The sequence below is a fragment of the Motacilla alba genome, chromosome 1A, assembly GCF_015832195.1.
Source record: "Motacilla alba alba isolate MOTALB_02 chromosome 1A, Motacilla_alba_V1.0_pri, whole genome shotgun sequence".
Lineage (NCBI taxonomy): Eukaryota > Metazoa > Chordata > Aves > Passeriformes > Motacillidae > Motacilla > Motacilla alba.
In genome coordinates this window covers 46,502,326-46,526,722 of record NC_052031.1, presented here as the reverse complement: position 1 = coordinate 46,526,722, position 24,397 = coordinate 46,502,326, and the positions used below count along the sequence as shown (strand labels likewise).

Sequence of the window (24,397 nt, the reverse complement as noted above, 5' to 3'; positions counted from 1 at the left end):
TGCCTGAGAAATAAGAAGCAGCTCTGTCCTTAAGAAAAAAGATCCCTCTGGAAGCCCTCACCACTTGCAGTCAAAGTGCATATGAAACTGCCTCCAGAAATTAAAGAAAACAGTCCCAGTATACCAGCTGGAATAGCAGTTCTCAGAACTGTATTCTGCTCATTCAAGACCCATTGATAGTATTTTAGATACAGTACCCACTGCCTTGCTTCGACAGCTGTGCAGTGATGCTGCCACTGGCAAACTATTGTCTGAAAAATTCAGTACGGCATGAACTGGCACACAACAAACCCTGAATACAAGGCCAAGGTCCATATGAAGTGCAATCTAACTTTCACATTCCGCTCTGCCCATCTCCTTTATCAAACTCCTACAAAAAGGAGTGGAAAAAATTGTCAACAATTTTTATTTCTTTATCTTACATATGACATTTCAATGAGTAATTAAGGACTGGTAACCTCAGACTTTCATTTATCTTTGTGTGACTATATACTCATATAGACAGAAATATTTCCACAACTTACTGAACAAACTACATCAACAGAACATTATTTTAGCAAGTCATAATAAGTTACATCTGCAGTTACAACATAGTAAAAAGATTTATGGACTGCACTATAAACCATGATGTAAAAAAAACATATTAAGGTTATAAGGTATCTCAGTTATAAAAATACAGACTGCATTCATAATGAAAAGAAAGCAGATATCTGGTCTTTAACAAATGCATTTGGTTTTGCAAATATAAAATACAAGGTCTTCTTTCAGAATACCTTGTTCTGAACTACTGATCCAAATGCAGAAACACATTTCTTTCCAAAGATACACACTCTGTTTAAGAACAAAGTGGTGCATGTGTCCTGGTTCCGGCCCGGAAAGGGTTTATTTCTGCAGTAGTCAGGAAGGGGCATGACTAGGACAATCAATTCCATACCACCTGAAGTCATTTTCTGGGGGAGGACTCTCTTATGGATCAGCATGGCCTAGCAGAGGAAGTGGTCAGTACTGCTGGGGGCTTCCAGGGGGTGAGCAATCACTTGTGAATCACTGGATTATTTCTTGTACCCTCTGCCATTTGTATTGTAGCTGTTACTGTTTTCTTATCTCACTGCTGTTTCCAGTAAATTGTTCTGATCTTTACCTTCTGTGCCTCCAATTCTCCTCTCCTACTTGGTACAGGGGAGGGCAAGGGGGAGGAATGTGGAGCAGCTTCAGAGGGAACATTCTAAATTGGAGAATATCACTCCTAAACAATATGTCTCTCCACAGAGAGAACTTATCAGATTATCATATAGTAGGTACTAAAAACAGTAGGCAATTTGGGGGATGAAACAGGAATAAAAGTTTTCTTTGGAGTAACCAGAAAGAATAACCAGGCAGTCCAGCATCAGTACTTACGCATCGTACCTCTGCAGTGCTGTCACTTTGTTCTTGTTCTTGTCAACTGTACCCGTAGACAATTGGAGAAAGTTGGGGTTTAGTTTGTATAATTCTTGCAGTAGTTTCTGTTCATATTCCTGGTGCTTACCCGCCTAAGGAAAGAGAAACTCACAATGAATGAATACTGGTATAATATATATTAAAAAAATATAACTAAAAATATATGTACTACGCCTATATATGTTCCAAAGCATAGTAGTTTAGCATTTACAACTTATCAGCTCACTCTTGTCAAACTCAAAACAGTGCTTCTCACTCTCAGCGCAGATGTGATCTCAACAGCTCTAAAGCTTGCCTAGAAATCACTTGGATGTACCTATTTATAATTTTTAAGACTTCTAAGGCAGAAAAGCACCTACAACCTTATTAGAACTTGCTCCTCAGCTCTAATCAAGAGCTTCACAAATATACCATAGAAATCACAAACAGTGATTTCTGTGACATCTCCAAGGCAGTCTGCATTTCATATTTCAACCATACTGAGCTTTTCAAAAGATGGGAAGGAACAAAGAGTTCTTTTGAAACAAACTTCTTCCAAAATGAAAGTAATTTTATATTGGCTTAATAAAAGAGCTGAGGTGTATGACATCACAAACAGCATATTCAAAGCAATAGCTGATAAATCATTTATTAACTGAAATATTGAAACATTCTTTCAGCTAATTGAATCAATTGAGAACAATTTCTTGCTTTCAGAAATTGTGGAGGTCCAATTCAACTCCAGAGTACTAGAATCTGGCAAGTGAAGGAAGAGAATATGTTCGCTTGCAGACAACATTCTGCGGCTTAATACAAAAAACAAAAGCAGCAAGATCTACTCCTACCCCCAACACTTACAGTAACATCTGAAATTCAAGATGAGCATTCATGGTTTTTGTAGGTAGTTACAACATTCCAACATAACTTCTACTTGCAAGTTAAGTATTGCTATGAGTTGAACCAAGATACAAAATAAAACAGTGAATTTGAAGTTATCAATAGCTTCTCTCTCCCATTTCCAGATACTAGAAGATGTCCTCTAGCAAAGGAAACAAGTGCCAAGATTTTTGGTCAGATCTTCTGAATCTTAAGTCCGAAACCCTGAAGTTATGATTTATCACATCTTCAGTACTGAAGCTGAAGCTACAGAAGCTCTCACACTACTCGTACATATAAAATTTAACTCTTTGTAACGTTAATTAATTCCTTACTATTTTGGTGAAACGAGAATGAAATTCATGCACAGGCAATGTGGACATACCCCTGGAAAAATTTTACAACCTAAAAGACAAATATAACTTTTTTTTTTTAATAAGCATGAAGAGACAAAATACAAAAAAATAGTACTGTTGATAAACTACATTCACTTATGGGTGGGTGCCTGTCAAAGGCCAACTGCATATCTCACTGTAATACCTCAGGTCAAACCCTATCAATGAGTCCATTCTTTTGGTACTTAATTCTCCAGTTCTCCATTACTGATTGATCCTGAATGTGTCCTTATGTAGTTCAAGTTATACACCTCTCAAGAAGGATTGAAACATCTGGTGTATGCATCATCTTACCCATTCTGTCAGTGTCTACACCCAAGCTGCTACCTATAGTAAGAAAAAGTGTGGTTCTACAGTATGGCTCACCTAAATGCAAACCTTGAGATATTCTGCACCCTGAAAATGCTTCTTTCACCATCCACTATGACTGTAGCAACTGGCGTGATGCACAGATTTGCACAATTACCAACTTGCAAACATTAAGCAGCTGAGTAAGAAGAAACCTCTCTGGATCTACTTGCTTCAGTGACTAAAGACTGAATATCATGGCCAGGTACATTAGAGGTCAGTCTTAAGTTCATTTACTTGCCACACCAATGCAAGAAATAAACAAGATTAAAATCGTATACAGAAGCTTGCAGTAATTGTATTTTATTTATAGCAGACAACCCAGAGGCCAAACTTCGCACTTCCAACCCACCTAAATTTCCCAACTTCACTTTCCTAGACTTCCTGGAGTTCTACCAATTATTTTTATTTTGCCACTATATTTAGATCTATTAATTATTTAACCTAGAATACAAATCATCCATTGACTTTTTTTTAAATACAGAGTCAAAATTTGAAACAATGAACATTCAATCTCATTAAATGGATCTGGAAATTCACTGACACACAAATGCAGAAAAGCTGGCACACTGAAAGAACAATGTACTTAGGTGGTGCGCAATTTCCAATTACTTTTCAGAAAGCAATATGAAATTCAAAAAAAGTATAAGCAATATAACAAGGAACAGGGAAGGAAGATTCATATAAGTCACCAAGATGATGTGAAACCCACTCTACTTCTGCAGAAACTCACACATGAAAATTAAATCCTGATCAAGGTACCTATCAATTTTAACTGGCAGTCAGGCCAGAAGATTGACAGTTTGCCACTGACTTCTACAAAAAGGGCTGTAGAAAAGATTCTGTGAACTACAGGCTGCTAAGTAAACCTCCATCCTTACAAAGATTACAAAGTAATAATAATAACAATAATTTTTACAAATAGAAGTTCATGGATAAACACAAGCCACTGGGATTGAATCTGAATATCTTTGGTAAAGGGAAACCCTGCTTCACTAACATGAATTCTTCATAGAGTCAGTAAGCATAAATAGAGAGGTGCCACAAAACTTTAAAAGAAGACCTTTTTGATAAGGTTTCACACCACTTATTTATTAATCTGCCATGGAAGAGAGGGTGAATTGAAGATGGTTCAAAGTATAGCTCTTAGGGTGCAGAAGCAAGCAATGAGGACTGATGACTGGCATCAGTTCCATGCAACACCATCAGCATGCATGAGAAAGGACTTAAAAGCAAGTTCTTTGCTGACAATATCAAGCCTTTTGGTAATAAACTGCCACATTGATAATGAGGAGCTCCAAAGGAATCCCAGAGAAATCAGTAAACAAGCAAATGGTGGCAAATAAGCTTCACCAAGGACATGTCAGATGCACAGTCTAGACCTTAGTAAAAGAAGTCTAGACCATAGCAACCCACTCCTGATCTGTGAACTGGCTGTTACAGATCAGAAAAAGATGCTGAGGTTACTGCCAACAGACCTCTGAAACGGTTAGTTGATTTATGCACTAGCCACAAAAGATGTGCTGGGCATCACTAAGAAGGCCACTTCAAATAAACTAAAACAAAATGAAAAAAGCATGTATCACACTACATAAAACACACTAAAAACTGATAAATTAAACTTGGCTTCCCCCACACCATGCATCTGAGGTCTCCATCTCAAGAAGGACAGAGCTAGAAAAATAGAGAAGGGCAACAGACACTGCAGAAATTGAGCAACTGCTTTAAAAAGTTTAAAAGACCACAAACTAAGATTTGGAGACAAAGCTGGGAGAGGATTAGATCAAGTTTTGCCATACCACAAACGCAACGAATAAGGTGAATAAGAGTTTTGCTTTCAGCAAGCACTATGAAGCTAAGATCAAGGGACACTTGACAAAACTAACTAGTTCATAGTTTAACATAGGCAAAAGAAAACACTTTACAAAACAGCTAGCAAATTTCTGGGGCTTGCTGCCACAAAAACCTCAAGTATCAACAGGCTCAAAATGGATTAAATAAATTCATGGCTGACAGGTCTATAAGAAAACTAAAAAGACTAAAGGGGAACATACCCTCAAACATGCACATGTAACAAATCTAGGTGGTGGGAGAAATACAGGAAAACATACAGGGAAGGTGGCCTTGAATTTGTCCTTGATTTTCTCCTATTGTAATTATCTGCTGAAATCATCAGAAGTAATTTGTGAAAAGTATTTAATAGGTATGGACATTCTTCTTTATTCTCCAGCTTACATCAGCCTAACAGAAAGAGAATTCTACTAGAACAAAAATTGTGCTGGCACTAAGGGTGGGGACCCTCTGCTTCAGAGACAGACCACATGCAAAAATGACAGAATGGATGCAAGGCTGGTATACTTGTTTAACAGCTTTACTACACCTCATGTAGAAGGATGGAGACAGACCAAAAGACTTCAGAAAGCACCACATTTGAGACAGTAAAACTATCCATTTACTTGGTTCCCTACACTAGACACTAAGCATTTTGATGTTGACATAGTAAAAAAATCCCAGCATCATTTTTTATGTGCTATTATAGTAACCCTCAATGTTTTATTTGCAAATGGTTTCTAAACACTTTACAGGCACGGAGGGTTACTGGGATTCAGACAGCATGGTCAGTCACAGCACAAGAGTCAATCCATGATAACTGCCCACACACACCAATTTTACAATAAAACCCAGATCCGAATTAACTTCGTTGACAGAGATCTAAAACGACACTACCTTCCTTTAGTATGAAAAAAGGGAAAGTAGCTAGCTCAGGTTGTTTGAATTGCTGGCTAAGAGTTCATCTCCATCTTTTTGCCTCATGAACACTCACTGGACTTCTCAGATTTTAAAAACAGCATGCAATGAAAAAAATTGAGCTAACTGTTCTTGACAATATTCAACTGGTTAATCAACTTTTGGATTTCAAAATTCATTGCTGCCGTAACATTCAGCAAACACATGACACATATTAGACTAAATCATAAACAGTAAGACACACATGGCACACTTCATGTGTTTCCCATTCACTACACTTACCTGCATTTCTTCTTTTGTGAAACTGGCTGCTTCATCACCTAGCTCATGTAGATACATGCAGTCTGGTTTTGGACACTGCATATTTTTTAGAAAATAACTGCAATATTTTGTTGTACCTAGTGATGCCTGAAGGAAAAAAAAAGTTCTGGAGGTTAAGAATGCCTTTAACCATAGAAGATAAAGTTACATCCAAAAAAAAATTACCTCAAGATTTCAAATTCCATCATAATGCATTTTTTGATGCAGATGGAATAAAGTTCATTTGTAAAAAATATATATATTCTTGAGAATAAGATAATTAGGATGCATTTTTAAATCTAAATAAATGCCTAAGTAAGAGCCTCAGTAAATATTTGCATAATCATAAGGACACATACAGCAGGGACAGGAAATTAGTAGTAACCAGATTTTCTATAGCCACCAATTTGGTCAAATCAGCCTGGACAACCGTTTACAGACACCAAAGGAAAAAAAAAAAACAAACCAAACAAACAACTGATTTCCCAGGGAGCTTTTGAGAGGTGTGGTGTATGGACTACAGAAACATTCTGTAAAAGCAAACAGTGGGTTTTCACATTGTACTCTTATGCTATACAACAAAAAAGCCACTCTGAACATGGGGAGGAGGCACATATGTTTGCCTCAAACTTGGTTTTAAGAAGTTATCTGCTAACCCACCAAAACACTGCTGGCTGGATGCTCACTGAACTTCGATTTTGAGATTAATACAAGGAAAAGAAATCAAAAGCCAATACAAACAAAACTGTATGCCAATCCCTGATATTAATGTTGTAGAACATATATGCAAGAACATATAAATATTACCACCTTAAGTGTTCTGCCGTCTACCACCACATTATTGACACACTGTATGGCTCTGAGGGCATCTTCTGACCGGATGTAGGTTACATATGCACTGGCACTTGGACCCTAGGAAGAAAACACACACTATTTACTGGTTTTTCTTTCCCAAGACAGATTTGATCATTAAGTCACCCTTTTAGCTGATCACTTTCATAAACTGGTATATTCAGGGCTTGATGTTTTTAACCAGAAACTGACAAAAAAGGTAGAAGCCATAAAAACTCAGATGTGATGCATAAAGAATGAAGAAAAGAGGAAATGCATCAGTATGTTGCATTAATATTTTAAAAATACTTAAAAGACGTTTTGTCCCTAAAACACAGATTAGTGATTAAATGCCATATTGCTTCTTCTTTGAAGTTTCTCATCCTGTCTCCCAATTTTCAATCTTTCTACATTGTATTTTGCATCCAACTTTTGAGAGCCTGGCTGGAAAACAATCAGTAACTCAGAAATTCAGTGGTAATTTGATTCTTGCAAGGCCTTTTTTTTTTTTTTACACTCTTACCTATTGCTTAACCAAAAATAGGGAGCCCTAGAATCACTCTGCACACATGTATTCTTGAAAGAATTTTAAATTAAAAAAATAGAAGTATCTCTGACTTACCTGTGAGCCTGCATATGATGTGCTGTTATTAATGACAACTTTATGTATTTTACCAAACTTCCCAAAATATTCTGGTCGTTTCAAAACCTACAAGAAAAGAACGTTCAAGTGGTCAACTTAAAATTCATACAGAGGTGTACTTATTCTTCTGTGAAACTGTGCAGCTAAAACCTTTAACTAATAAAAAAAAGGCGTCTCCTAAAAAAAAAGCACAAAGATTTAGATTTGTTTTCCCACATAAAAACATGGTTACTTGCAAAGTATGTTGTCACTGCAGAACTCTAACGACAAATATCCCACATTTCATGTTGTATTTTAAAAAGATATTTCAGTACTCTGATTACCCAAATCCTACCCTGGCAAAATGGAACCCATTCAGCCTAAGTTCCTGTTTTTATAATTTGATTAAAAATATAAAAATCACATTCATTCTAATTTCCAAATAACCATACACCTTAAACTTGCATTCAGCTATACTAATTACTAGGTACAAAATGCTGAATCCTGACTGCCGTGCCCCACACTCCAAAGAGAAATGGAGCAAACCAATTAGCTTAAGATAACCTCAAGTTTTCCAAAGACCAGACTAAGTAAAGGAAGACAATAAAGGAAAATTTCTAGAGACAAGAAAAAATGTTTCAGAATCAATATCATGTTGAAATGAATGAGTGATTACCACATCCGTAAAGGAAAAATACTCCTCTTGCCCTTCCGGGAATTAGTTAGTACTAACACCTCATTTCAGGACCCTGTGCAAATCAAGAACATCACCAGCATATCAAGCAACTCTGCTGCATAACCATTACCTGTGTGCCAATGAAACTGGCAACATATTTGACACATTTATACCAAAACCCTTTTTTTCCTCATTTCTGTGATAGAAGAAGGGACAAAAGTACTGACTATTGAGATTAAAGCTAGACAAAATAAGGGCATTTCTAGTTCTATATAATAATCTGAGAGGTTATAAAGGAAGATTTGTTTCCTCTGCTCCATCTTCGTATTAGCATTGGATAGTGCAGGTGAACTGTACTGATCCAAGAACTAAACCATCCGTCTCCCTTCCCAAGCAAGAATCAATGCCTTCAAGAACTAACAGCATTACACTTGGAAAATCCCAAAGAACTACAGGGTATGTTGTATAGGTGACCAGTCATTCATTGGTCTCTTCTGACTGCTATTCATTTGGTCTATACCCTCTTGAAACATACTATACCCACCCTGAAGGCATCATTCCAGAAGAGAATGACAATCCTAAAGAAACTTCCCTTTTACCTAAGCATATTGCAGATTATACTCCTGGTACAATATGACAGCACAGCCTTCACAATTCTAAGAGCATGTCAACAGAAGAGGATCCACCTGTACTCCATTATGATCCACAGACCTACTTCCAGAAACAGCACACAGCAGCCAAGCTCCCATTCCAGATAATCTCAATTTATGAAGGAAATTTTTGCCTGCTTAAGTAGAAAACTTGAATACAGTGTATACTTTTTTTAGCTCATCTCTCTCAGGCTAGGTTTCTTGAAGATCGAGTCACCTTGTGCTACATGCAACATTCAGTAGGTACACATTATTTTCTAGTATGTCATTGAGACTACTGCTACCAATACACCTAGTACATCACATCCCCATCCCCCAAATAAACCCATTGCTAGTTACATCAAGTATTCAGTGGAAAATTATCTGAGGTATAAAAAAAAATGAAATCAACAGTATTTACCACTATTTTGCTTAATTACAAATCCTCCATATGGTCAAAAAAATTAAATTTCAATAATAAATTCATATTGCATTTTTCAACGATAAAATAGCCCCAAGGCAGTGCTGACAGTTGCTTGCAAATACTTGCTGCTGTATTTCAGTACTTACTGAAGTTTCATACACCAGATCAGTTTTAACTTGATTTCTTCTCTTCCCTTCTTATCCTTCTTTTTTTTATCTCTTTCACTAAAGCAGCTTTTTACACCGGTTCTTTAACAGTCTAGCAAAATACACACCATACTCTGAGACCTCAGAAACAGCCACTTCTGTTTGAGACTTCTCCAGATAATTCAGTCTGATAAAGTGAATTTAATCTGGCACTGTAATTTTGAAGACATCTATGTTACCCTGTAGTACACTTCCTCCATATTCTAATTCAAGATAAATTTATGCATGAGCACTTAGTCCATTGGCCACCTGCACCTATGACTGATGATGGAAGTAAATAAAGCATTTTAAATATAATCATTTTTCTCAAATGAAAATCTTATTTTGATGATTCAGAGTAGTAGGCCAACTTTTTCTGGGACCCTCCTCTTATTAAGGTTTTCCCCACAACTTCTTAAGGACATAATCCTTATGGTTCTTCCTTTTATACACTTCCACACATTGGCTTTTTTATTCTGTCCCTACAGGAGAATGGAAACCCTACAGGTTTGTGTGATACTGTACATCAGTTCTTTGTAATCCAACCAAGTTCCCATTTTAGAATTGGCAATTCACAACATAGCTGTATAGGGCCAGCAGATCCAACCTAGGAAAATGAGTACCTGAAAAGTCCTTATGCTTATTTTTAGCTTAAAACCAAGCTCCCATTATTAAACAAAGAACAACCTCCCACCCAAAAAATAAGAAAATCACAGAGCACCTGTACTCCCTAAAACAGAGACAAACACTTATTGAGAGTATTATGGAGCATGAAGCTAAGACTCCTTAACAAGTGGGGGCCTCATAGCAGCAAACCTTTCCAACACAGCTTAATTTTGTATCCTTCAGGGAAACACAAGGGCATTCCAATGTTTCATGACAGCAAGTTAAGAGCAAGATCTTCAAGTGTGAACTGCTCACCTCTGGATCTGCTAGGCGCTGAGATAGCCCTACCACGAAGACAAGGTTCTTCTGTACAACCCGTACACTGGCCAAATGTTTGCGATTCTCTGATATCTTCTGTTTCCTCTCATTTTGTTTCTGTTTCTTTTCGTTTTTTATCCTCTGCAGCTCTTCCTGGGAGAGTGGTTTGTACACTGCTGGATCTTCTGGATATGGCTAAACATAACAAACAGCATTAAAACCAACCCATATAAGAAACAACACCCTTGAAAAGCATTAATCACCATGTTTTAATGCAAACATTTCTTTATTATATTGATCTGATTGTTATGGCTGCCCACATTATAGAGGCATACTCAGTCCTTTGGGAAAGGTAAACTTCTTGCAGATTTTGATGGAATTCTTCTATTTATAGACATATTGATTTGGGCAACAACCAAATTCTAAGCCAGCTGCCTAGTCAACTTGGTAACATTGCAAGCAGCTACAACATGACAGCCAACACATCCTGTTATAATTTCATTAACAAGAGCTTAGTGTAAACAGGATGAAAGCATGCACTTGATATTTATTTCTGATACAGATCTGGGTACTTAAATGTACTCAAGACATTTAAGTATATTTAAGTATTTCTGAGATACGAAATTAAAATACAAAAGTTTCAGTGGTCCACTATGTTCAAGACAGTAACATCATCATACTACTCAAATTTTACATGGTTAACTTCTAGTGAAGAAACAGATTTCAACACAATTAATGACAGTGTTCTTGACATGCTTATGTACCAGTTTGAAATTTGGTCTCTCTGACCCTACAGGTAACTCCTCACAGATATGACAGTGTATATTTTAATCTCAGAAGTATACAAGAGAAGTAAAAGTATCCTCAGAATTACCTAGAAAGACTGCTCTATTCATGCAATAAAGACACTATTTTAGCTGGGTCTTGCAGACCACAGTGCACTGTCCTCTGCCCCAGATTACTCCTCAAAGCAGTCCCACATTCCTTACCTGCCCCAGTTTTTTCAGACTGAAAAGTGAGGTTTCACACTGTACACCGAAAGCAATGCTAAGCACAAAACCAAGTACACAGAACATATCTCAAACAGAAAGAAGAGTTTCTAAACACCAAGAAGTAAAAAATGAGAAGAGTTTGGGAGATGTGTATTAAGACTTAAGACAAAGAAGCTAAGCTCAGGCTCACCAATATGTTGAACTAAGATCTTTCCTTGTACTACCATAACCAAAGGTTTCAGTGTGCAAGTCCAACAAAAATAATTTTAACTTTCTCCTGTCTTGTGTTAATGACAAGAGTACAAAACTAGTTGTCATACTAAATGACTGAGAAAAATCTACAGCAGATGAAAACGTTTAGGTTAAAAACATATCTTCCACATAGTTGCATGACGGTACTCAAAGAGCCACCAAGTGCTCAGACCTGACAGTCTTCTGAGTACATTCCCAAACAAATCAAAACCTATTCTTCAGTTTAAAGTTCAGCATTGTTATGATACACATGAGATATCTTCTGCAAATATGCTACAGTTGACTTGAGCAGATGGCATCTCACAGTCAAACATCAAGTCCTTTGGAACATGTTTTAGTATCACAAAGGAATTTAAATGTCTATGATACTTTAGCAGTAGCTGAAGGTGTCCTTAACATGAAAACACAGTAAGGACTCAAGTTACCCTTGAAGAACAGTTAAAACCATAACATTTCTCAAAAAGATATTCAGTATTACTCTGAGTAGTTACTCAGTCAACTCAGAGTTTACTGAGTACATCATACAGATTTCAGAATGTACTTGATGAACACCAACGACCAACTAGTAAGGTCACTTAAGATTTACTGTAGCCAATTATTATCTTGTGTTTTAACAGACCTACGTATGAGGACTTCTGAGATGCAGAATAATTTTACACTTAATGAGCTTCTCAAAATCTGTATTAGTTAATCATGTATACTAAAGAATAAAAATATTGGGTTTTTACAGGAAAGAAAGACTACTCAGGGCAAAGAGTGAGTTCTCAGTTACCAGTAAGTTCAGGTAGGAATGGGAAGTGCACCAGCGTAACAGATATCGTTCCAAAAATATGGCTTGCCCTGTATCAAGTGATGTCCTATCCACAATCCCATCTACAATCCATTCTTTCAAAGGTTAATTCCTACTCCACATCCCATAATATGCAAGGCAAAACTTGCAAGAGTGCTGCTCTATGGTACTGTGCAAGAAATGCATTAATGGTTTTCAGCAGGTTCAGTAAGGCTCCTGAAGGTCCAAGGAAACTACAGCAAACAGTGCCAAAACTCATCAGCTTCTTTCTTGCCATGTCCAGCCACATTCAGAGCATATTCTCAAGTGAGTAGCAAGTCAGACAAGGTATTTCTTCTCTGTACAGCTACTTGCTGCTGGAGGTCCTGAACATGAATCAGGAAACATCCTGGGTAGCTCAAGCATAATCCTGAACAGAATACTTATATGTCCAAACAGTAGTTTGTATTTCTACAGGAAAGCACAAAAACTCCTAGTAGAACACAACTAGGCAGCAGCTTCAGAATCAGGGAAAGAAATGTCTCCATCTAGCAGAAAGCTTGAGACTAGCCAAATAGGAACTTCAATCATTAAGTAGCAGCAGTAATTGGTGTGCCACCATGGACAACCACACTTGTTTGAGCAGCAGAATTTTTCCAAAATTCTCACTAGATACTGTAGAGCTGTATTAAATACATGTTTTGTATGGGCATCACTCATATGACATGCTTATAATGCTCCCAAGAAATAGAAACAGTTTGATATGCTGACTGGCAGGACCTATAAATGAGTCTGCACACATCTCTTGAATCCCAAGAATAACCCAAACACAACTGAGGGGTAGATGATTTTCCTATCTATGTATCATGTGTGACATAATCACAAACTAGGAAACATTGCACATTTAAAGAGGGTGGAAGGCAAATAAGCACAGCATCAACATTTCAGAAACTAATTCTAAAAACAATAGTACTAGAAACTATTTTCCTTTCAAATAAAGGACAAAATCAGTCTACAGATAGCGAAATAAATTATTTCATCTTCAGAGTCATTGCTTCCCACAGTGCTGAAGTTCATGAATTTGGATGATGGTTCAACTGCAAACAGGTACATGCACTGCAGACTGCTGGAACAAGTCTCTGAAAGCCAAGCAAGAAGGACTGACAGCTGGTGTACTTCACAGCACCGTTTGATATGTTGTTTATGCTGTCTAACCCTACAAATCAGAAGTAGAGAGAGGACTATACATACCAAAAGCTCTCAGGTCTTGCAACAACTGAAGTGGAAATGCTACTGACATGCTCACATCTTATTTTTTTAAAACAATATACTTGCTTAACATACTGTCTCTAATGCCTGAGCTGATAAAGGATTTGAGATCCAAACAAAGTAACTACCTCCAGTGGTATCAGCATTGATGTACTTTCAGATGCAAGACATTAGGAGACATTAACATCACTGATTCACTGACTAAGTTCAGCTGATACCTTTCATGTAAGTTATACCAATGCTTTTCAGAAAAACACATTGAGGTTCCCCAACAAGTGTGCCATCAGGGAATATGACCAAATTTTCTTTACACTAAGTGCAAGGTAGTCCCTACAAGAATGTCAACAAAAGCTTCAATGTCTCTCTTGAAGTCTTTGTTTCTCTAATCAGAGAAGGCCCTTGATGAATTCTCAGTCTTCCTGACTAATTTTGTCTTGTTATTTCAGTTTTGTTTCCTTTCAGACTTTTTTCCCCCCATTTCCCAACTGTTGAAAGACGAGCTGTGATTTATCAAGCACTTTGCTTTTGTCATTCCCAGGTAGGTCACATTCCTTCCACAGAATGGATGCACCAACATTTCCCACTTGTTGTCTTGCTACCAAGTAGGTCCTGAAACAAGAAATACAAACAAAGTCAATAAGGTTTATGCACAGTATACGTCATTATATTTACATTTTTTAAAAAGCCATTTCCTATCTATTTCAAAATATCAATTGTTGCACCAAATGACTCAGTTGTGGGATTAAAAGCATAGGAGGAAACATTGATATTTGGAGACTGCATTAAGACTAAGCGTTCCTTTTACACAGAAGTAGTAGGAGAAACATGGACAAAGCATGTTAATTTCTTGATCATGCATCTAGCAGTATGCTATTTCCTTCCATCTCTAACACTAGGTGCTAGATCTCTCATAGGAGAGATAAAGATCGCTCAGTCAAGGAACTGGAGAAAAAGCCAAAGCCACACCACAGGAACAACTCTCTATCAAGTTATATTATTTGGTGGAAGAGCAAAGTACTTAAGAAACATGAACAAGCTAGGCTTTTTTGTTGCTGGATTCAATAAGTGCAGGAACTGACACTAAGGGCTGAGAGAGGCATGTTCTATTTAAGCAACTGAGACGGTATGTATTATTCACATGGCAAACAGGAGCTAGACTGCTGAATTTTACAGAAAGGATAATAGAAATATCCCTGCAAAGAAAAATCACTGGCATTACAATCAGAACCAGCAAGTCTGCTGACCTGCAAACCAGCTTCTGGCTACAGAAATCTCTTCTGAGGACAGCATATTTTCATTCTCTTTTGTCTAGTCAGCAGCTATTTCACTCACAGTTAAGAAATCAATTAACTGGAAAAAACAGGAAGTCTTGCTTAGTATCTTACAACTGGTTACACCTACAATTCTGAAGGGCATCAGGAACCCAAAGCCAGACAGTTCCACTTTTTTTTTTGAAGTAGGTATTTTTGGAGTTAACTAATTAAATAGAAACAACTTCTATTTCTCTAGAAATAAGACTATTTTCCAAGTCTATTTCAGAAGATTTGAATGGAGTCTAGAAAGTTTTTAACAGGTTAATACTAAGACGTACCAGGTTCCAACCAGTATTTAAGTTTAATTCACACTAGTACCTTACCAAAGCAGCAAATGTTTGTGCACTACTATTATTCACAGGAGGAAACTTAAGGCAGACAAAATCAATTGACTGCAACCACATGAACATACTCTGCATGTGCAGATATTAAGCTATATAACAGTTCAAACACACAGAAGTACTCTCTCCCAGGCAGAAGGAACTGCCAGCTAGCATCTTATCAGTTAGAAGTGAATTAAGCTTAGGAAGATAATGGTATATATGCAATGCACAGTTAAGACCTAATGGCATAGGTGCCACCACAGCATTCAGCCAAGCTATTTTATTAGAGACTTCTCCAAAATCTCCCCCAAGCACTTCAACCAAAACCCCTGCATAGGGGGTTGTTCACTGCTCCTCTCCATGGAGTAGTGCTTAATTTGCTGGGTAAGTCACACTGCATTCAATAACATTGGCATAAATAGAAAATTTCTATTAAGTAATTGTAAATAACATACTCATCTTTGTTTTAATATATGTTTGTCCACAGTCTATTTCACATTAGCATCCTGCACTGGTATACTCATCAGAACAATACGGCATACCTGTTGAAGTCCTTGTACTGACTATAAACTTTCCTGCTGAAACTTTGTTGCTTCGCCATGTTCTGAGCTTCAGCATTTTGAGGGGCCACAATCAATGTACACCATAGTAGTTACAAATAGAAAAATGCTCAGATCTTTCCCCAGATGCCTTACTATGCACAGACAGGAACTACTTAGACACACTGAACACAAATACACATACCTGGTTCCTTCTGTCCAGCACACTTCAAAAGATGGCTTCTTCACTTATTTAATGCTGTAACTCTGTAGCTCAAGATTTATTCCCAAGATCCTGGAGTGGTCTCCGCATCACAATGTCTTTGTCTATGCCACGGAAGAAACGTCCTCCTCAGCCAGCCTTCTTTATGCCAGCGTCTCACAATCCAGCGATACGGCTCCAAATCCACTCAAGGATATCTTGCAGTCCATGGATGAAGAAAGCATCAACATAATCCTCATCTGTTATGAAAGATGTCTCCTTTCTCTCCAGGAGTGGTCAGTATGTTTCACTCTAATCATAGCACTTACTCGAGGTTTCCTCATGAAACAGTCTTTGTGAGCAAACTGTATCCCATTAGGCAAAATATTTGCACGTCCAACCATAGGGCAGAGTATTCCACATTTAGGAGTTCAGTATATTTCAAAGAATTCAGACACCCAAAAACAGTGACTAGCACACTGCTTCTGTGATTCTTCAAATACATTTCACAAACCGCAAATAACAAACAGGTAAAAAGTAGTGTAACAAATCCAGGAAAACAAAGCGACTTAGACAAGGAAATCCCAGAGATCTCATGCTGTATCAGAAGAGTGGAAATTTTCTTGTACTATGGGAAATTGCTATACAGCACGTGTCATCTACAGCAGGTATCCCAAGTCGAAAATAGTTTGGCTGACGATAGGTGGATCTTCCTTGTAGAACACAGAGCTCAAATATTGCAGCAAAGTTGCAGAATTTAAACAAACATGTTGCTGTGGGAGAGCCTTCAGGCTTGTAGAGGCATCCAAACACACGTCAACAGTAGCAGCTCTAGTGTAGCCAAAGCCCAAAAGAGCAGCAAGAAAATATGACTGGAAGTGCTTATAAAATACTGTGGCAGTGAATAAAGACAGTGAGACCAAGTAAGATTACTTGGGGTCTGAAAAGGAAGCTGTAACATGAGACAGGAAGACAAGAGGCATAAACTAGGGACAGGATCATGATTAAATAGTAGGAGAACAAGAAGACATAAGTAGCTGCAACTACAAGAAGAGAACGGCCAGGCAAGAAACTTACAGTTAAGGGAAGTCATTAAAGACAAGAAGATACTGAAAAGGAATTTTATTAAACATTGAAGATAAGGAAATAATGAGTTTAAGCAAAATACTAGAAGGGGAAATAAAATAATTCAAAGGAAATAACAGGCAACATAGGGAAGCTGAGGTTTACAGTTGTGGCAAATCAAATCAGCCAGACACAAGGAGATACCAAGTAACATCTTCAAGCATTTGGCGACAAGATGAGAATACCAGACAAACAGTCTAGATTTTGAAATGCTTCAAAATTTAACACCACTGGATATTTTTCCAAAGGTTTTTATACATTTAGTATCCACTAAAATACGGATTAAAAGCTCCAGTGCCACAAACAAACAAGCAGGTGCTTTATAAACTTGCCTTGCAGTCAGCTCTGTCAGTTTAGCTGAACCCTAGCTCTCAGCAAACCCCTGATGCTGGAATCCTCACCATTTTTCCTGAAACGTCTTTGCTAATGCATGAGCACCCCAACTCAACGGATTTTTATTTTTGGCAGTTCTCTCAGCATCAGCATGCTCTGGTTCTGATCCACAGCTTCCCCTATCACTCCAGTTCTGAATTTATTAAACCAAGACGAGCTGTTTCGTAACAGCTTCAATACATACGCAGACAGAAACTGAAGGATCCAACACCACACCCTTGATCTAGGCCATGACTAGGTGATTGTTTCCCTCAAGGAAAAGGATGTCTTTGGCACCAACACAATACAAAAGCCTTGTGAAACATACAAGACAAGCTGCTGTTCCAGGGATTTACCTTTCTGCAAGCAGGACAAAGTCCATTCTCATCAGTGCGAATACGATGCCAACAGAAACGACAGATTTGGTACCCACAGGTGCAAGGGAAGAAATTGATGTCATCAATTTCCAGAGGCTCCATGCAAAGAGGGCATTCCACAGGGTCTTCCTTAGCGTCAGGGCTGCGAGACATCTTTATATGTTCGCAGAGCAGCAAAAGTTTATAATCACTTAATAGACCAAGAAGGTCAGCACTTGAAGGTCTGCAAGAGGGAAATAAAAAGAAAAAATATTATTAAAACTGTTGACAACTTCTCTTTTGTACCTTTTAACATTTCAGTTTTTCATCATTTTTCTTCTCCCCACACAAGTTACCAACTAAAACACAAGTTTCTGCCCCATCAACTTGATTGTTTTTTCTTACTTAAGAGCCTCACAAATAATATGAAAGATGGTACTGGTGAAGCACCCTCCCCACATGGACAGACAAGCACGCTGGCAGTTCACTGGCCTTTTTGGCTTTCAAAATGTAGATTGCAAAGAAATCAGTGTACACCATACACTGTTGTATGTGATGTACATTAACCTCCTTTAACTACTGCTTTCTTGAAGTCCTTTACAAATCCAAAGTCAAATCCTTGAATGTGGGACTTAATATTTACGATCAATTTATTCCTTTGCTCAGAGACTTGGAACAATGAGATTTGCAGTAACATTCAGGTCATCCATTCAGACTTAAGAGTAGGTTACAAAATTAACAAACAAAACCAAGGAAAGCTTCTTACTCAGGATATTTTGTTTCTTTTATCTATCTCATTGTTTTGGTCCAGAGACTGATGTGAAATCAACCTTAGGACTACTTCATTAGCCATGATTTTTCAGGCACACATCTTTCTACATGTGTCAAACTTCTATCCAAGTCAGCTATCCTTTTCATCAGCACCCAATTCACACCAAAGCCAATGTGGCTGAAAAATCTCAAGTTGTAATTTGGAATGCAGCCACAAGAAGGTATTTCTGAACCAGAATTTTGAACAAGGCCAATATTCAAGTCACTATTTTCTTAATTTCCTGAATTCAGCCATTTGAGTATGCTTCTATTCTCAGCTTAAGAACGCAGCACAGGAAATTTACTTTCAGACTCAAAACAAGACACTTGGAGTCACCGCTGAGAAAATTAATTTGGGTGTTTTCTTCTTATTTAAGTGACACTCTGCATATATGAAATTGTATCCAATCTCAACAAGCTGTCTCCATCTGCTGCACGAGACATGCATGTAGATGGGGCAGAAATCAAGGGCAACAGTAGAATTTTTAGGTGGACCTTTGGAAGATAAAAAGAAAAAATGAACAAAAACTAAAAACCCATTAAAAATACTGAAAAGACTTGACTGGAATTGGTAGCTGGATGGCTGTACTAGCTCTGATGAACTACACCACTTCTTTAGAAATGAGTGAACTCTGAAGTTTTTAAAATCCAGAATTCTTTTTGCAATCATGTTTTTCCCAAAACAGTAATTGAATTATAACTGAACCACACACACAATCTGGAGTTCCCCTCTACTCTCCCAAAAAGTTTTCTGTTTCATTTCTAACCAAAAGCTACTGGACTGTGTACTGTCCAATATTTCTCCAGGCTTTTATGAGCAAATGCAGAAACCAATTCTCACACACCACAATCTGAAGAAGAGTGACATTTAATTCTGTCCCTGGAAATAAGATAACTGAATTGTTGTGAGAGCAAACCCTTGCTCACAGATTTCAGTATGGTCTGACATTAGCCTTACGTAGCATTGATTTGATACTTTCACCACCCCCAAAAAAAGAAAAGCCGAACAACTGGTGGTGTTTTGATCTTCCTCACCCCATACCATACTTCCTTGCATGAAGTCTACCTTAAAAAGACTAAGAGGTTCCAGCTCAAGTTGGGACCCCCTACCACAGGGGACTGGATGCATCTAGCATCAGTCTGCAATACTTGTCCCTGTCTGTACAGCACTTCAGGGACACAAATTCCTCTACAAGCAGTCTGAGGAGGAAAAACCACACATGCAGGCGATCAAAGCACCATCCAAATACACAGCAGAGAGCAGACAGCTTTGTATAGGAATGGCTGCATTGTCACCAGGTTAACCTGCAATCACAGGCTGATAGCAGAAAACCAGACTACCTGCAATTCCAACTAGTTTGGTAGGCAGTATATCCTCCAGGCACAAAATGTACTTCTGTAAACATATACCACTTCCCTTGAGAGAAAACGGTCCACTGGATGACCACAAAAAAGTAAGAATGAGAGAACAACTATGAGATGCTGCAAGTATAACTTCTCTATATAGTATGCACTATCAACAACACTGTCCTCTTTCTGACAGCCACAATGACTAAAATCAAAAAGTTAAAACTTCTATGATAATACAGCAGCTTTCATTTCATTATCTGTGCTTTCATTCATGTTATATTCACAATCATTTTGACAGTCTCAAAACCAGGTTCTGGAAGTTTACCAGTGTTTTCAACAAAGAACGCTAGCAGAATCTGACCTGAAGTGAAAAAAGGATTAGTTTGTTTGGGAGCTTTGTTTTCAAGAATACATGCCTAGTGGCTGAAAAATGGGGAGGGACTGTTAAAAAGCCCCAAAACATCATTTAAGTGGTTATTAGGCAGATAACACACACTTTTACAGTAGCCTGTAAGCACTTCGTGTAAGCTTTTCACACTTGTATAGCAGCAAAACCATAACAATATGAAAGTGACTTTAAACCAAAGAATGGGATAAACTCAACAGATTTTGTTCAGTTTGGCTGGGATTTAATTTTGTCACAGATCTCCCAACAACAGGTCAGTAAGCACTCAGTATATTCCCCTAGACTTCTTACTCATTCCACCACATGCTCAGCAGTTCTGAGCCTATTCAAACACATTTAAGTAAAGCTATACTAGTACTAGTGAAACTGTAGTTAAAAGAGAAGTTTTGAAGAAACTTTCACCGCTACAGTAAAATCACTGAACTTACTTAGGAAGTTATTATTTGGAATCTCCACTAAGAAATGTCATCAGTTCACATGGAAAAAAAACCCCATGACATATTAGCTAGTGCCTCTGGGATATGCAGATGAGCTCTAACAAAACTGCAACATAATTAACATTTATGAGCTGTTTAAGTTAACACCAAGAGTTCAGCAGCTGCTAGCAATAATGTCAATAGCTTGCTGCAGTCAGCAAATGGCCCATTATTTTACAACAAGGAGTAAGAAGCAGCTGTGTGCCATGTTTCTTGAAACTGAGGAAATATTTATTTACTTGGCCACAGACCAGTCAAGCATCCCATTTAGAGATTCTCCACTGAAGTGCGTTTCCTTTTCAGAAGGGTTTATATACCAGGATTTGTGTCTGAAATCCACATCGGAACAGGGCTTGCTTTTTTTTTTTTCCAAAACTGGAATAACATGAAGAGTAGGGCATCAAAAATGCATTCTGCATATAGTTCATGCACTACCAAGAAACACAGAATAACTAGTCAGCACTAAGACTATTCCAAACAATTCCAGATTAACAGCACGGGAAAAGGAATGCAGCAATAGCAAAAAACAAAAGGCAGTATTACATGTAGTGCTTGATCCAGAGTATTTTGTCTTGGGGATCAGGTTGAAAGAGATTAAATTAATCGTGTCTCAGAGACGAAAACGAGGCAGATTGTGCACATCTACACATGCTTTGCAAGCAGATAGAATTTGTACATACATATCCAAAACTCTAATGACTGAAGTCAAACATGGCTCCAACAGTTTCCCATCCTGTTTAGAGGACGCTATGCCAAAACACTGGCACAGAGATGAAGCAGAAGTGGACAATGTCTAGCAGCATACTTTAAGTGTAGTGATTTTGTAAAAGGTAATACCCCAACTACACAAATATGAAGTTGAGTGCTTTATCCCTTCTACTGTACCAACTACTAAGTTCTTTTCCAAACACATACGGAATGGAAAAAATTGAGACATTTTTATTAACTTTAAGTGCTTACTTAGCAGATGACAGCTGTGTCTAATCAGCTTCACCAAACAATTGTTACTCTTGATAAAATCCTCTGGACTTTGCAGTTGAGGAAAAAGTGATCCTACTATTTGAGGGTACTCACCTAAACACAACTTAACTTCTAATATCCCTAGTGATTTCAGCCCATTTAGGATGCAGATGCTTGTTGCCTTTCCCTTTTGCACTTGAGGTGAGCAAGTTTAACTTCCAGCCGTTTATCTTCCCTCTTTAATTTTGAAAGGGGTCATAAAAAAGGAGGGGAGGAGGCAGAGGAAAAAATTAAGCTTATTATGCCTTCTTTTTCCTCAACAGTTTAAGACTTGACACACACTCCTCATCTCTCCTACGCAGACACAAGAACATCTCCATTTTGAACACGCTAGCAGTTCACTTTAGTAAACACATCCCTTAAAGTTTAAGTTGTCATCCAGGAGGGCAGCTAGCTCCAGGAAATACAGACACATTCTTCTTCTCACACAATGGACCGAATCCAGCCTTGCTACTTGCTTTAAGGAAACAAAAGTGTCACAGACAAAAGTTCTCAGAATCTAGTTATGAAAAACCTCAGTAAAGACTCACATCCCAGAAAGTATTTGAGACTTAAGGCCTCTTGAAGGAAAAAAAAAAATCCAGACATGCATTAGCTAATGTTTCACTTAAAGTTCAAACACACCTGACACTTGAAGTGAAACAGGTCGGAGTCTATGCACTGAACCTTTAGTAAGGGCTCATTAAACTTACGCAAACAGAAAGCCAGGCTTTCTTTCGTGGCCTTGTATCTCTTGAAACTCATCAGCCATGAGAAGTCTCAAAACCTCAGCGTATGTAGATGCTTGCCCACATAATGCTACTGGGAAGGCAGCTCCCCCTGCCAAGACCCCTGCTCCCACCCTGCTGAAGAATCACTTCCCTTTCTAACCTTCACCTCCGTGCTGATCCACATACAAGCTGGACGGAGAAAAACAAGCAGACTACAGACAGCAGTTATAATGGGTTACCCCTTCCTTGAACCAGGGGAGAATCAGCAGCTCTGTCAGCACAGCACTCTCCTTCTGGCCAGCTTCGCCAGGGGGGTACGTTTAAGTCAGCTGAGGCACATTTAAGATGACGTGCTTCCACTAGTGACTGCTGGAAGGAAAACACCCACCTTCTTCAGACTGCAAGTAAGAAAAGCTATCACTTCATTGCATTGCAGTGACCACTTAAAGCTTCACATTAAAACCTTTCATAGGCACACTACAAAGAAAAGCCCATTTTTACTGATTTAAGCACACAGAACTGAGGGAGATTCGGTGAGTTAGCAGATAATCCATATAGCAGAACATCCACCTATGCACATACAAAATCTTCATAACAGACACAAGACTAGCTGTTTTCACGAAGTCATCCACACAATTCAGAAGACATCTGTGAAACTTCCCACAGAATTTTCCATCTCTTTGGCATGCTACCCTTTATCTGCCCGTCTTTTTTTTGAGCCCTACCAATGAAGAGGGGTCCCTTTCTCCCACCAGCCCTTCACTCACATCAAAATACAGTAATATTTTACAATCACCTGATTAGCAACACTGACATATGAGACAGCCAAACTTTTCAGGAGTACTGAAAAGGGGCTATGCTTTTCTAAATTTTATGGCTCTGTTACCGACTGGGAACAAAGACACTTCAGTAGCAAGCAAGCAGGCTCCTGAATTCATCCAAGTTAATTTTCATTTGAGACCAATGAAAAGTTCACTTCCTACTTCTATTTCCTGACTGTGCTGAATATTTAAAGCAAAATGTACTACTGATTGTAAAATCATATCCTGTAATTACAAAGTCCATTATCCCCCATGGCCTCTTTCTGGGATGTTTATTACTCTGCTTGTAATCTACAGCTACATTTTGATCACAGGACAAACAACACCTAAGAAAAGTTAAGAGGTTGACAAAGTCCCAGACGTTTGGAAAGCATGACCAGGAATCACGCAGTCATCTCAGTACTTCTAAAAACACAGTTACACTGGCTAGGATTATCCCAAAGTTATTTAGCTCAGAGGTCAAAACTGAAGCCTGTAGACACTCCTCTGCTTTGTGCCTCGGGAGCTCACCCTCATGGTCTCAGACTTCTGCCAGCATAAGCAGCTGTACCATCACTTGAACCAAAGACCAAAACGTAACTATCTCTGCATGGTGATACTTAACTAAATCAATCCTCCATCTCCTTCATCACACAGCCATATAGAAGGTTGCTCGAGTATTGTGAGAACACAGAAACAAGCATCTAGACGTAGCAACTGCTCAAGCAGCATGTTCAGCAACAGTGCAACACTCAGACAAAGAAAGCACCTGAGAAGTTTCCACCTAATGCCTTCAAGGCAGCTAATAACAAAAACAGTCAGATGACTCCTGGTAAATGAAAAGGGAACTAATCCTTCTTTATAAATGCAATGTGAACACAAAATATTTTAAGACAGTTATATGGCAAAGAAAAAGAATTTATGGACCAAAAAAAT

The 24,397-nt window shown here is 38.2% G+C and overlaps 1 protein-coding gene across 8 annotated transcripts in view; it reads right to left on the bottom strand.

The window, feature by feature from the left end:
• The window catches only part of CNOT4 (CCR4-NOT transcription complex subunit 4), a 76,796-nt gene that overhangs the window by 25,482 nt on the left and 26,917 nt on the right, over window positions 1-24,397 (bottom strand). For 5 of the 8 annotated variants that reach the window (XM_038154897.1, XM_038154904.1, XM_038154902.1 and 2 more), the window contains 6 exons: window positions 17,890-18,133; window positions 10,375-10,572; window positions 7,540-7,626; window positions 6,897-6,998; window positions 6,069-6,194; window positions 1,399-1,532 (listed from right to left, as the gene is read on the bottom strand). In XM_038154897.1, coding sequence (XP_038010825.1) covers window positions 1,399-1,532; window positions 6,069-6,194; window positions 6,897-6,998; window positions 7,540-7,626; window positions 10,375-10,572; window positions 17,890-18,063 — 821 coding nt within the window. In that variant the 5' untranslated portion in view covers window positions 18,064-18,133. The remainder of the gene's footprint in view (window positions 1-1,398; window positions 1,533-6,068; window positions 6,195-6,896; window positions 6,999-7,539; window positions 7,627-10,374; window positions 10,573-17,889; window positions 18,134-24,397) is intronic. The other 3 variants (XM_038154901.1, XM_038154903.1, XM_038154906.1) reach the window with 1 other exon arrangement.